The 15,369-nt window shown below is 33.3% G+C and overlaps 1 protein-coding gene across 1 annotated transcript in view; it reads left to right on the forward strand.

The window, feature by feature from the left end:
- The window catches only part of LRRIQ1 (leucine rich repeats and IQ motif containing 1), a 98,105-nt gene extending 86,884 nt beyond the window's left edge, over positions 1-11,221 (forward strand). The window contains exon 27 of the mRNA XM_072339853.1: positions 11,039-11,221. Coding sequence (XP_072195954.1) covers positions 11,039-11,178 — 140 coding nt within the window. The 3' untranslated portion in view covers positions 11,179-11,221. The remainder of the gene's footprint in view (positions 1-11,038) is intronic.
- Positions 11,222-15,369: the final 4,148 nt, after the last annotated feature.

Here is a 15,369-nt window from a genome sequence, read left to right on the forward strand (position 1 = left end):
TGAGAGGGACAGTTTACTCTGTCTGGGAATATATGTATGTTTTCACCAAAAACAAGGATACTTTGGCATGTTCATTCTCTTTTCCATATTAATTTTCCTTTCCATAGTCAAAGTACTAAGGAAAAAAGAGCCCAGATCTTAATATTTTCTATATGTGTTTCTTCATGTGTATCTATATAATTTTTTCATCATGGATTTGAGAAAACTAAACTGTGATAATACATTACATTGAAATGCATATTTTTTATTAAACCAGACAATACTTTTATCTTTATATGTTTCATCTGCTGTGAATAAACATTTATTATATTAGTTCAATTTGTGAAAGACTACTGCTCTTTAATTTAAATCTAAAATCTAATTAATTTACAATTAATTATTAGTTCTGTAGTAACCTTCATCTGAAAACACTAGATATTTGCCTATCTTTTTTATATGAGAAACATATTCATTATAACATATTTTCTTGTGTACTCTCCTTTGTCTTAATTTGACATTCTGTAATATTTAATTAAGAAGCTTGGAAAGTATTCTAGTGATTTATGAAATGTGTTCCTTTTCAATTAGCACTGAATTAATATTACCAAAGCGATTTTAAAAAATCCTGTGACCATGAAGGTATTCCATTTGAATTGATAGTCAAATCAAGTCCTCACACAGTTTTCTTTTTCAGGAGAATTTGGCCTCAGTGATCTGGCAAGTCTTAATCAATAAGATGGCCCTACATTTATCTTACAATTCCCATATTTGTTGGTGTTCAGAGTTATTTTTAATTATTGATAGGAAGTTTTGAGAAGTAGATGCCATATGGCAGAGAGATGTTCATATATATCAGAGATGTTAGGGATATTATGTATGTTTCACAAATATAATTTGTAATTCAGTAACTGCATCAATAAACTGTTCAGATCTTTCAGATTCTAAAGGGAGGTTGAAAAATGCAGAACTTATTTTTACTTGCATTTGCCCAAATTAAAATAGAACCTGAAATATGTATAGTACTGAAAAAAAAAAATAAAAAATGCATTTTATATAACATGGCAACATGACCAATCATGTTTTTATAAAGATATAGCATGCAATACTTGAATTTGGAGTTTTTTGGAAACTACTCCACTTCAATGTACTTTCTGTAGACTTTGGGGGGTGGATTCACATCATTTCTGAAGATAGACATGGCAAAGAATTTTAACATTGTTCCATCCAAAATTAATAGGTGTTTCTGAAAGACTCTGATGGAATAAATTAATTCTAAACCATCTTTATTCTGTTCCTTAACACAAAAATAATTTAAGATTTAAATAATTCTGTGAACATAATGAATCTTGGTTTAAGAAAAGCATCTATGTATAGAGTATATTTCTGTGCAGTATCTTCAAAGGAAAAAATTTATTCTATATGTTAAATATATATTATTAAAAAGAATAGGGAAACAGGATTTTAGGGAAGGTTGTTTTATTTTGGTTTGGTTTGGTTTTTTGCTTTTTTGGTTTTTTGGGGTTTTGTTTTTTTTTGGTCCATTCTTGTCTCTCCACTGATCTTGATCTCCATGATACCTTGTGCCAGTGGGTTACAAAAGGCAGTATGTTAAAATAACCCTTTGATGACTGTATATTCTACCTTTCAATTTTACATAAACTCACCTTGCTTTTGTAAAAGCAAGAAGAAATACAGGGAAGACATTCCTGATGTGTACCTTGTCAGTATTTTTTTGAACTCCATCAATATTGTCATGAATTTCTGGTTGTAAAATTTGTTAGTGAATACTTTCCTGAACACTCGTAATGTAGTAAACACCAAGTTATAAGATAGACACAGAAATTAAGTAATTAACTTTTGATAACTATCTAGATAGTAATTTTTATACTAATAAACAGCTTTTGAGTGGGTTATGACAGTCATCAGTTCTATTCTATCAGCCCCTCCTGCATCTATACAACCAATGTTGCACATTTAGCCTCCTGCATATCTGCACTGTCTACCTATCATTATTTTCTTTGCTCTAAAACAATCTTAATTTTCTTTTCCATCTTGTCTTGTGAAATTCAATCATTTGACTGGAATTTACGGAATAACTATAATTTGGAAGCAGTATGCAATGGGGGATTCTAATTGTTATTTAAAATACTCCCTGGTATTCTTAATTCTTCTCCCTCCTGGATTTTAGTCTTTCTGATTTCAGTAAAACAGTGTTTTTCAGGAAACAAAACAAAACCACAAAAAGAAGAAGAAACAAAATTTGGGGCCCAATTCTGTCAATTCTTAATCACCCCTATCTCTAAAAATGGTCTTTAAATACAGTGTCCACTGCAAAACATTTATCATTTCTCAGATAAAATCTAACTCTACCACTTTCTTTGTCTGTGAAATAAAATTAATGAAATTTATTAATAATGTTCTTACAGTGGAAATACCAACTCAGAGAAAAAAAAAAAAAAAAAAAAGACAAATTCCCTTGGTATCTTTATTTGACATTCCTTTTTACATATTCCATTTCTTATTCTTCCTTTTGAAAGAACCCTCACACTACCTCACGCACTTTATTGCCTTCATTTCTTTTGATGAACCAGAATCCCTGAGAAAGTGCTCAGCTTTGTCTTACACTTTTTAAGAAGCTTTACTTCTTAAAAAAAAAATAAAAAAATCTGCTTTCCTACCCCTTTCCTATTAGTCTTGTCTGTATATTCCAGTTCCATAAATACTGTCTATCATTTAGGATTTGTAAACTCCTTGTCTACAGTAAACATATCATTTTAAGTTTTTCTTCATTCCTTTGTTCATGTTTTACTGAACATCGCCAGATGGCTTTTTTGTTGTTGTTGTTCTTAGTCTCCTTTGGCTGTTAGAAGTTTGTCATAGAAGTTACAGAAACTAAGAAACATTTTAGAATCACGGGATCAAATATAGAGATACTTATTTAGCAGTCCTTTCAGGTTTTTTTGCCATTAACCTACTTAGTAGAATTCCTTGAAGACAGCAATGAAGTTTTTCCTTTCTCCTTGGAAATACACAGAAATGCTGTAAACATATGAAGATACTTACAGTACTAATTACTTTTCCGCAGTAAAATTCTGCACCCAATTTACCAAAAACCACAGCTGCTATCACTATATTAGGAATAAAGCCATCTCTTCTGTAAGCCACATCTGGTAGTATGATCACATAAATGTTAGGATATGCATTTTGTCCAGTACAAGATAATGAGAAAATTTAATATTCTGAATATTTTTCTGCTCAGAAAAGGAATAAATAAAATGGATGAAAAAGGGTCACACAGTTCTGAAGTAGTTAAAATTTACTAGGTTTTGTTGTTTATTGTTTTGAACATAGTTTCAATATAATAGGAATTTAAAAAGAGAGAAAATTCATACAGTGACACTGATATCCAAGTAGTTTAGATATTCACTTGAAACCTTGGATCTATTAGACCTACCACAAGGATTTCTCCCATGTCATATAAGAGTAAATAATAGCAGTTTTAGGTTCTCTTTGATTTTGAAGATTTGTTATATAACTTCAAAAATATTTCTAAATCAGTGCACGGGAAGACTTGCTATTCTATAAGGCTGTTGCAGTAGATGGCAGCTTTTTTTTTCTATAGTTTTTTCCCCATTAGAATCTTTATTTTCTCCCCTTATTCTCTTTTTCATTGCTAACTGTACCTCCACTTTCTAACCCTTCCTTGAAATATGAGCAGTTCTTATTTCTGCCTTGTTCTAGCATAAGCATTCTCTCTGATTCCTTCTCAGTATTTCTTTTCCATCAGTGAGTTAGGTCTGTTTCTACAGATACTTGTCTGATTACTTTTTTTCTTCTTCTCTAATCCCTGTAGTACCTAACTTGCCAGTGTTCCTAAAATTTAGCATCACCGAGTTTATTTAGTCTTAGTTTACTATTTAGGCACACCAGACTCTTAATCTACCTATTCTCTATATCTTTTATTATCACTACCTATACATTTCCACCAATTTTGATAAATTAAGCGAGTTAGGGCCAATCTAGTGCCTCTAGTGCCTTCTTTATTCTTTCTTAATCTCCCCTTGCCAGTTCACAGCACCCCTCTTCCCAATAATTTGTCTCTTCTCTCAGTGTCGGTCTATTCCTTCTGCCAGCTATGTCAGGGTATTGTTTCAGTGCACTTCCAAACTAGCCTAGATCTCATTTCTCAATCAGGTTTTAACCCCAACTTTCTCCTCATTCTTTCAGTTTTCTTCCTAGAAGAGCTTCTTATCCTCATCTTCACAGTTACTGTAGCTTCAATCTGAGAGCATATAATAAAGAGCGTATAACAAGCAGGCTGTTTAGTTCCCTGACCTAGCATGACTTTCAACATTATTTTTAGGAATAGTCTTGATTAGCTCCATGTAACATCACAGTAAAGCATGCTTCCTTGTTGACTGATGTTTTAGGGAAGATAGCCAAAAAATCAAGAACATTGCCTCCAATCACACAAAAACTTTAATTTGTATATCCTTGATCAAACTTGGACATATTCTAAAAGCTACGCTCTGCTAGTTGGCAGATTTCAAGTCATTTCTACAAAGGACAATATAAATATTTCACATATTTTTGCCTTAGAAGTGACCAGTCTTTCAGAAAACTTCAGCCAAAGGCAGTTACTCAGTGCAATTTTTGTCCTAAATTATCAAAATTTGGAAATAGTTAAAAGCTGGAGTACAAAGGAAATATTGAGCTTTAATAGCCAGTGGTGCTAAAAGTCCTGTTCATGTGAAGGCCGCTCTGAAAGTAATGCCTCCTATTTTATTATCTTGGCCCATGACATCAGAGGAAGATGGTGGTGGATGGCAGTAAATGTTGAACCTTCACCAAAATTCCATTAAATTTTGTTCCTTTGCAGATGACAGCAAGCAAGGCAGTCTGTCAAAATAGCATTTGACATAGAATTGCTAATGGAGCAAAGGTGTGTCATTGGAATCAAATGTGTGTCATTGAAATGATCCTGGTGGAAGAAATGGCACCCATTGATGTTCATTGACATTTGCTAAATGTTTATAGAGACCAAACAGTGGATCTGAGTGTAGTGAGTTGTTGCTTTTGGTTTCAGCAGTGCTGGCAGCAGCAATGGGTCACCTCCAATGTTGCAGATTGTTGCAAGTGCAGCGTGTAGGCTCTTGTTCATTGCTGGCAAAGATGCTTAGCTGGTGGTGATGACTATGTTGAAAAATAACATTTTGTAATTATGAATTTGCTGTATCAATTAGTGTTATTGAACTCTTTGTATCTGTTGTGATTTCCATGGAAATAAACAGGAGGTGTTACTTCTTGAGCAATCAGTGTAGTTGGAGTATGTTGTATTTTGCAGGAACATGTTTGGATTATTATAATTTTTGTGTTATTTTGTTTCCATATGTAGAAAATGATTAAATGTTTGTAGCTTATGCCAGTATTTTTGTAAATTCTTTCTTGTAGGAATTCATTTATGTGTCTGAGTTTCATGTTAAGAGTTGAAATTATTCAAGTACATAATTTCCAGTATGATCTGCTTAGAATAGCATCAATGTATGATTTAACAAAAAACTGTTTAAATCATTATTTCTATAAAATATTAAGATTTGTCTCAAGTCTACAAACTTGAAGTCAGAGACACCTAGAAACAAAATTAATATATTTCTTTTCACCTCCTTTTCCCCCCACACCCTCCTCCAAACGAGGTTATGTTTTATATTAGGATCTCCACAGGGAAGGGCAATGCATCTTTACGTATTATGTGGGATTTCATGTAAGATGCTCTTAAATCTTCTTGATACTATTTAAATATGTATGAAATATAAAAATATTATGTAAATTTAAAATGCAATAAATGCATGCTTCTTTTTGTTTTAAGGTTAACAAGGCAACTAAAGAAAATAAATAAAAGGGGGAACAAATATTCTGTGATCTGACTTCAATGCAGCCATAAATAACAATATTAAAAAAGTAACTCTTCTGAGATTTTAACATTCACTGTTTTCATAGACCTGCTGAACCTAACTTCTTTCCAGAGCTCAAACTGATGTAAATGCTTTGCTGCTGAAGATTCGTTCTGGTCACTTTCATTATGATGTTGATTTTTTCTTCCATGCATTCTTATGCTATATTTGCTGTTAAGTAATACAATATGGTAAGGACTTTGAAATTATCTCTCCAGACACACAATGTTAGGTGGATCGATAAATACCCTATGACGTATACTATGCATCATAAATTTCTATCATAACCTGTTTAATCAAGCTTTTCTTCTTGGACACCAAGAATTTTATTCAAAGCATTTTACATATTGCATTACTTATCAAAACAGAGGATATGTAAACCTTGACATTTGTTAAAAGACCCAGGCTTTAACCAAAAAAGACCAGAACAAATCAATAGCAGAAAACAGATTAAACAACAGAAAAGTGACTGCTTCGAAATAGAAGCATGTTAACCAAGCCCATGACAAGCTTTCAGCACGTAGTCAAAGGAAATGGTTATTTGATATATACAGGCATCTGAATGTATCTCAGAATATACTAGAGACTCCTACAATTGAAAGTTACAATTAATTGAAAGTATAGTAAATTACTGTTACAGCATCAATCTCCTGAAGCCTACTTTGGCATAGGAAAATTTAAATTGCTTTTTTTGGCTATGATTTTGTTCCCATATGAGGGGGTATTAGAATAACTATACATCATGTTAAATTACACTGAATAAATTTATCTGGTCCTATTTAACTCCAATAAACCTAAATGGTAAGTATTGTTGCCATTGTTGATGTTATTTCAGTATAATTATTATTATTATTATTATGGATGTCAAAAGTACTGATATTTTACAGTCTAAAACCAATGCATTACTTCTAGTTTCTATTTAGTAAAGATATTTGTGGGCTTAAAAGTATGTGAAACTTTCGGTTGCCTTTTTTCAGTCCTGTTACAAATACACTCATGGAAGATAACATGAAAAAATATTATTGTCACGATTAAAATTATTAATAAATCAGAAACATGGTTATGCATACTTGTGCACAATTGAAAGCTGTGCCTTACAGATTGCTATACAGAAAAAAATAAATCTGTACATTTTATTTTTCCAATTAAAAATTTCTGATAATATTAATTTTATTCATTCATTCATGCTAATACTTGAAGCACTTGTTTGCAAGACACACATTGTAGTCTAGGGAAAAAATGAGGTATTGTAAATATAAATTTTCTTTAAAAGCTGTCCATCTGTATTGCTATTAGTGACACTGCAAGACAGAGTTAAAAACTCTCTGTGGGAAAAAAAAAAAAAAAAAAAAAAAAAAAAAAAAAAAAAAAAAAAAAAAAAAAAAGTACTAAGATGTAAAGTAAAACTTTCAAATAGAGCACATTCTGAAAAAGCATGAGGTATCTCACTATTTTTAGATATTTTAATAATGCCTGAATATCTGACCTTGCTGTATTTTAGATATATGTGTGGTATAATAAAATGTTTTCATTTGCAATTGTTTTTCAGTGAATCCTTTCTTTACTCTTCCATACACTGAACCAAGCATCCTCCCCGCTTTTTGTTATTTTCCCACCTTTTCTTAAAATTATTTTTAAAATCATCTAAATCAATAAAATTGAAAAACTTCCCCTGAGCAGGTATAAGTAAGAATATTTATCTCCAAGGAGATGAATAAAAAAGTCCAACAAGTACAAATAAATACAATGAATATAAATACATTAACAAATATAATATGATTTCTGTTATCTGTTAATTTTAATATGATTTTTAAAAATATGTTAAAAAAAAAAAAGAAAGAAAGAAAAGAAAAGGTAAACAAGGCTATATTTGTAAGAATCATTTGTAGTTGTAATCTCTTAATTCAAAATAGCATCATTGTCTCTTCATTCTGTCCATCTAGACAAAGTTATAACCATCTGATGTGGACCAGTCTTTATCAAATATTTCTGAAGGAAAAAAGTTGCCTGTTTTAATAATGTAGAATTAGAGGACCTTTTGTCAACATTGACAGTAACTGAGCTAAGTTAATTTTAATTAATAGAAGATATTTTATTTCTCACAAGACTACCTACATGCTTGCTTTAAACTTGCATACAGATAATTGCTCTTAGGTTTGCCACAGGAGTGTCCCTGTCTGGATTCTTGAAACTGCAAAGGACATGAATTAAAAATAAGCATGTAACCTTAGAGACACACATACGATAAATCAGTTAAGTCCTATATTTGCAGTGCATTCCATTTGTATATTTTCAATGTTCTTTTTTCCATTATACTCTAGGAGAAGGAAATGCAAGAAAATCCTTTCTCATAGTTGTCTAATACCTTCAACATAAATGAACTGTTTCTTTGCCTTACAACTTTCAGCCATAATTAATACCTAATCCACTAGCAGTTCTGTGAATATCATGTCTGAGAATTAATTATAGCATGAATAGGAGTAAGCAAACTTTGTTATGCTTCTACATCTATCTCACGAATATCTCTGAGAATTCTTCTGTAGGGTACTTTCTCTTGGTTCTCCATGACAGTTCTGTTTTTCCTCACTCCAGCTAGACCAATTTCTAGATCAGCGATGCTGACAATAATACCCATGTATTAATATTATTGAGCTCATATCATAAATATGTTCTCAGAAGAGAAGCATGCTTATATTCGCTTCAAAGTCAGGAAGGTGGAACATAGGAGGTGGATGAGAGAATTGGGGCTGTTTAGTCTATAGAAAAGGATGCTGAGGGGAGACCTCATTGCTTTCTATAACTACCTGAAAAGAGCTTGCAATGAGGAAGGTGTTAGTCTCTTCTTAGATGACAAGTGGTAGAATGCAAGGCAATGATGACCTCACATTGCACCAGGGGAGGCTTAAATTGAATCTCAGGAAAAATGTCTTCTCAGGAGGGGTGGTTAGGTACTGAAACAGGCTTCCTGTGGTTGAATCCCAGTCTCCATATAGATGTGGAGCCTATGGAAATAATTTAGCGGTAGACTTGTACTGTTAGGTGAATGGATGACCTTGATGATCTAAAAGGTTTTTTACAACCTAAATGATTCCATAGTTCTGTAATTTGCAGGGTGTGTATTTTTCCATCCTATTTTCAAGGAATATTTTCATTCTAAATTAGTTGATCATTCCGTATGATTATTTTATTTTATTTGGCTGAAAGTGCTAAGAAGCATGTGAAGGGTGGAAAGGATACAGAGTAGTCTGTGCTTTGATAAACATTGTCTAGATCACTACTGTAGGTAACGTGTAAAGCAGACCTTAGGAAGTCTAACCAGTGCTTCAGGCTGCATAAAGGAAAAGAGAGCCATGACAACCAGACTTTGCGGTATCCTGTGGCTTGTTAAACCTGGATTCAGGGAACCGTAGAGTATTTGAGATTTTGAAAAAATACCTTCAGGCTGAGAAGTTATCCTGCCCTATTACTGAGACCACAAGGTCGACAAATTCTGAGCTGTGATTCTCACATAGAAAGTTGTTTTGTCAGATTATATGCACTCAAAATTAATAAGATGTTACATTATACTTACAAAATATTTTACAACAATACCCTCTAAGCAATGTATCAATCAGTTACAATTAAAAATTAAAAATAAAATAAAATAAAATAAAATTGTAAACTATTGACCCTGTAGTTTAGACAAGCATATTTCATGCTATGACAGATACAGCTGTCCTTATGCCAAAATAAAAGCATATACTACTAACTTGTAAAGACTTTTCACAAGTATCTTGTAGCAAACTGCAGCAAGTCTTTAGGGATTTTTTAATGGAGTAATAATATACCTTTCATAGTAATGGTAAGACTATATATCACCTCCAAAGAATTGTGTACAGTATTAAGTGGAAAGCCAAGAGATCTACATTTACAGATTTCTGAAGTCCATCATGAAAATAATACTTAGAAGTATAGATAGGTTCATAATCAAGTGAGGTTGTTAGTGCAGAAATAATCCAGGTTAGACAAGCAGAATGTGGTCAACTTCCTGTTTTGCTATGTTGGACTCTATCACTTTTAAACTAATTTACAAATTTATTATTGTTGGGCTTGTTTTGACATTTCTGTTTACTCAATTTTCAGAATTAAATAACAAAAATATTTGTTTCATCAAAATACATAAGTAAATGGTATGTCTAATTTATCTTTATCACTGATGTAATCTTAAAGATGAGTGCATAGGAGAGTCGATCTTGAACATATATTTGCCCAAAGCATTTTTCCAGTCTGAACATGTAATAGATACTTCCTTTTATTTTCCTTTTCTTTTTTTCCTTTTTTTTCTTTTTTCTTTGGGGAAGGGGGGGGAGGGGGGGGGGGGAGGGGGAGGGCATTGAACAAAGGTTATATCATACAATCTTTTTGTTGTTTGAAAACTTTTCCAACTTCAGGAAAAAAAAAAAATCTTTAAGCAGAAGAAACAATATTTTTAATAGTGTTTTTTTATTATAATTATTTTCAAGTTTCCTTAAGCAGTTTATTTACTAATTTGAAGATCTCAGCTTTAAATTGTTATGTTTCCCAGTCAAAAGGATTTATAGAATGTATACTGTTTGATTAAATAGACAGATACTTTGTTGTTTGGTTGTGTTTTGTTTGTTTTTTTTTTTAATAAAAGCCTTTCTGCACAAGAGATATCTGCTACTATTTGAGGTGTTAAATAAAAGATCTAAAGATAAGGAAATTAGGAATACTGCAAAGGCATGACTCTAGCATTTTTATCCTTTTGCAAATAGACTTAGGGACTACTTGAGTATATCTGAAGAAAAAAAAATAATTGATTACATTTATAGAGAGAGTAAACAAGTGCACATATGGTAATTTGTGTAGTAATTTTACTGGTTGCTTTCATATGGTCTTTCAGTTTGCTTGTTTGTTTTTCAAAAACTATTGCCTTGTGAAAAGTATCTGTATGACTTTTAAATCAGGAAGGAATACGTAATTATAAAAAGTGTGCTATCAGATTGGACATATTGATATGTTTTATTATATTAAAAGCAACATGGTACAGTGAAATTTATGCTTATTTGTTTGTTTGTTTTAATGTCATTTATCTGTTTGTTTCTTAGAAAAGAATATATCTACCCCAGAAAGATCACATTTGGGTCCATCCTGTAGAGAACGGATATCATTTCGAGACCATCCATTGCAGTTCAGTGGAGGATGGGGAACAGGCAAGAAGAGGCAGAAGGTTAAAAATATTAGCTGAATATTGGAGATTATTTAACTAAGTGATTCAATCAAAGTTTTGGTTCCCAAAACATATGGAGAACTGTTTTATTTTAAGACTGTGAATATATATACATATATATTTTCGTTTATAAGCAGTTTCAGTTAACTACATATGACTTATTTTATTATACATGGTTACAGTGGTTTGGGTGTTTTTCTGGTCAGATTGCTTTGTAGCTGTCAGTAGATTATCTTAGTTTGTCTTTTCAATTGCTTGTATGTTTATGTGGTGTAGGGTGCAGAATCAATTAGCTCTAGAAGAATGGTTGTTCAATGAATAAGTTTAGGCTTGCTTATAAAAACTGTTTTGGGATGTGGAGATGTATCAATATTTCATGCTCATATGATGTATGCCATATACGTAAACTGTAATTTTTCATTTTCTCACAAATAAAGCACATACTTGTAAACCGTGTTTTAGATGTAATGTCTGATGTCATTCTTTAAAAAGTCAGTTTAAAAAGTTTTTCTGAGTCAACAAAATTTCACAGCATTTTAGAAATATGCAAATAGTGGGAATGTGTTTACGTTTTTTTTTTTCTTTTCTTTTTTCACAGCACTATGAGAAATCCTCTTGAATTCCACCCTAGAACACTGCAATAATATGATAAAGCAATTTACTAAAATTCCATAATTTCAAATATTTGTAATGTTTTCCCAGATTATTAAATAAGTATGTAAATAAATAAATACATTTACTAACCTCTTGTTTTGTGCTAGACTAGCGTAAAAAATCATCTACAAGATAGGGTTAACCCTGCTGTTTTTTCATGCGGCCAGACTCCTTCAAACCCATGTAAAAAAAAGGTATCTATAGAAAGAGACAAAATATATTATATTTAAACTATTCATACTACTTCCAGGTAGAAACTCTGAAGTGGATATGTAACTCATTACTTCTAATGAATTCTTTTCTCACTGACAAACTAGGCAGAAGAGGTTATTTGGTTTCAAAGCCTAACATTATTTTAATGTTTTCCACTCTGGCAGTTGAAATTGCTAATTGAATCTAGAGGAGCCTGCTTTTGGATTTTCTCATCTGCTTTTGCCCAATATTGTAAGGCCTCAATCCCTTACAGAGTGAGAGAGGTGGAGAGGGTAATGGGGCTTGAAAATTCAGTCAGTAAAGAAGATAAATTCATATATTGTGTCTGTTTTTAAAATGTACTTAAATTTCATAAGGCATTCTTTTGGGAGGAGGTTTTATATGCTAACATGGGTATATGACTGTGGACTGAAAGTACTTAGCACCATTTTTGTGAATGCTCATATACCTGGCAGGAAGTATCTATCTGTCTGGAGCTAGGAAGCAATGCTACAGGCTTAAGGAAAAGTGTCTGGAAGACTGTGTAAAGGAAATGGACCCAGGGTATTTGTTGATGGTTAGCTGAACATGAGCCAGTAGTGTGCCCAGGTGGCAAAGAAGGCCAATGGCATCCTGGCTTGTATCAGAAACAGTGCTGCCAGCAGGAGCAGGGAAGTGATCATCCCTCTATACTTGGCATTGGCGTCTCAAGTACTGAACCGTGGTCTGTTTTGGGCCTCTCACTGCAATACATTGAGGCCCCAGAGCTTGTTCAGAGAAGGGCAACAAAGCTGGTGAGGAATCTGGAGCACAGACCTTATGAGGAGCAGCTGAGGAAGCTGAAATTGTTTAGTCTAGAGAAGAGGAGACTCAGGAGAGACCAGATCAGTCTCTACAGATATCTGAAGGGAGGTTGTGGTGAGGTGGGAGTCGGCCTCTCCTTGCATGTAACTAGCAGTAGTACTAAAGGGAATGGCCTCAAGCTGTGCCAGGGGAGATTCAGGTTGTGTGTGAGGGAAAATGAATTCACCTGAGGAGAAGACAGGTGTTGGAATGTGCTGCCCAGGGAGGTGATTGAGGCACTTGTCAAGAAACATTTACATGTTGTACTGAGGGACATGGTTTAGTGGGAAATATTGGTGATGCATGGACAGCTTGACTGGATGATCTTAGAAGTCTTTTTCAATCTGAGTGATTCTATGATTCTATGATTTTTACATTGGCTAATAGCTCATACAGTGGAGAACCTCCAGTTTGCAGTTAATATCTTTCAATAGCCTTGCTCATTAAATCAGTGTAAGTCATAGACTCATAGAATGTTTTGAGCAAGAAGGGACCCATCAAGACCACTGAGTCCAAATCCTAATTCTACATGTGGCAATATAAGGATTAAACCTTATTTCTGAGATCATTGTCCAAATGCTTCTTGAACTCTGGCAGTCTTGGTGCTCTGACAGTTTCCCTGTTCCAGGGGCAAGTTTCTTGTTTACATTAACAAAGTTTTTCTTGATATCCAATCTAAACTTCCCATAATGCATCTTTAAGCCATTTCCTTGCATCCTATTGCTGGTTATCTGAGACAAGAGATCAGCACTTTCCATTCCCCTTTATGATCAAGCCACCTCCCACATCTCCACTAAGCTGAAGAAATCATGAATCAGTGGCCTCATCAGCCATAAGCTCTAGTCCTTCGTTGCCCTCCATCTTAAAATTCTATCAACGTGCTGTTACTAATAACACTTTACTACTGAAAGGTCAATGGGATATCGGTTTTGAAGGAAAGACTTTATTACTTTGAAATGTTTGCCGTTTTATGTGCCAGTGTAATAAGTAAATTGACCACTATAAGGCATGCTAACTGGAGATCAAAATGCAAAATCAAACAATTCATAGTTCAGCATTCTTGTGGACTGTTCCATCTATTTATCTAGTCTGTGCGTAATATACTGAATATTACTGAAACTGTAAATAAAGGTTGTTTTAAATTCACATTTCAAAAATGTGCGGGGTGGGAGGGGGGGGGAAGGGGTGACGATGAAGGCTTTATGTCAAAAGCACTTTAAGAAAATATATTCCTTGACTTTATGAAGATCAGACTTTGGAAATGTAGAATATAATTCATTCAAATCAAGAACTGAGAGAACCAAAGCGTGTTTAACCATTTAACCTCTAATGGCCATCATTCACCACATCAAATAAAAAAGGTTTTTGTAAGCTTTCCTCAGATCTGATCACTGAAGTGGGTTACCCTAGGTGATTTACATGAACTTCTGTACATGAGTTCTGACCAAGAGTCTGTCTTCTTTAAGTACTTAAGCATTTGAAGGGTGCAAAACAAAAAATAAAAATAAAAAGGAAAAAATAAATGTTCCCAGAACTCATAGTCTGAATCAGAATGAGGTGTTAATGGCTCTCAGGGGTGGCCCACATCTGAATGAGAAAACAGCATGATGAAATTTTTCTCAATGAATAACAGGATGGTTTCCTCACTCACATCTTCAGAGACTTTTTTAAAACAGCTGTCCTTACTCAAATGAGTATTGATCAAATTGATTTCTGGTTTTAAGAGTTCTGTAAAACGTGGGGAACCAATATGCCTATAGGATATACATTGCTTTGGTGCAGGATGAGTTGGTGTTAAATTTTGACTTAGCAAATCATCATAATTAAGTGCTAATAATCTCTGCATTCGATCATGCATTCATCTAATGGGGATCTGCTTATAGAATGTTTACATCATTCCAAAAGCATGCCACAGGCGCCATCCAGTTGTTATCTCAGACACATGGTGCAAAACGACAACTTTATTTCTCACCACAACAATTATACCCACAATAAGGAATTCATAGCAATAACATCCATATTATTTTAGTGTCAGAAAGATAACATAAATTTATTTTTCTGTAGACACAGCCTATCCCTGATATACACTGAAGTTAATCCTGTTAGCATTGATGAAAGCCGGGCTAACAGTCTGGGATGCTGTGATATCTTAATATGCTATTCTGTATGAGAAAAACACACTTCAAAAATAGTTATTACTGAATGGCTCCAAAAAGTCATGTAAGAAACTTCAGGATATGAAATCAGTTTCATATCTGAGATCATAGCTTTTTATACTTAACTGTAGTAGCTGAGAGGAGGGAACGGTGGGGGAGAGGGGGGTGAAAGGAAAAACTTTAAAAATAATAATAATAATAAAGTCTAATTTTATTCTTTTAGGATTTGTAGAAAATATTACCCCATCATAGAAGCTTTGAAGATTTCGCTGTTAGTTTGTACAAAGAAGACAAATTACCATCACTCCTGATTTCATTGCTGTATGAGATAGATATTAGGAAAAGCAAATCTTGTTCCATGTTT

This window comes from Excalfactoria chinensis, chromosome 1 (assembly GCF_039878825.1).
Source record: "Excalfactoria chinensis isolate bCotChi1 chromosome 1, bCotChi1.hap2, whole genome shotgun sequence".
Classification (NCBI taxonomy): Eukaryota; Metazoa; Chordata; class Aves; order Galliformes; family Phasianidae; genus Excalfactoria; species Excalfactoria chinensis.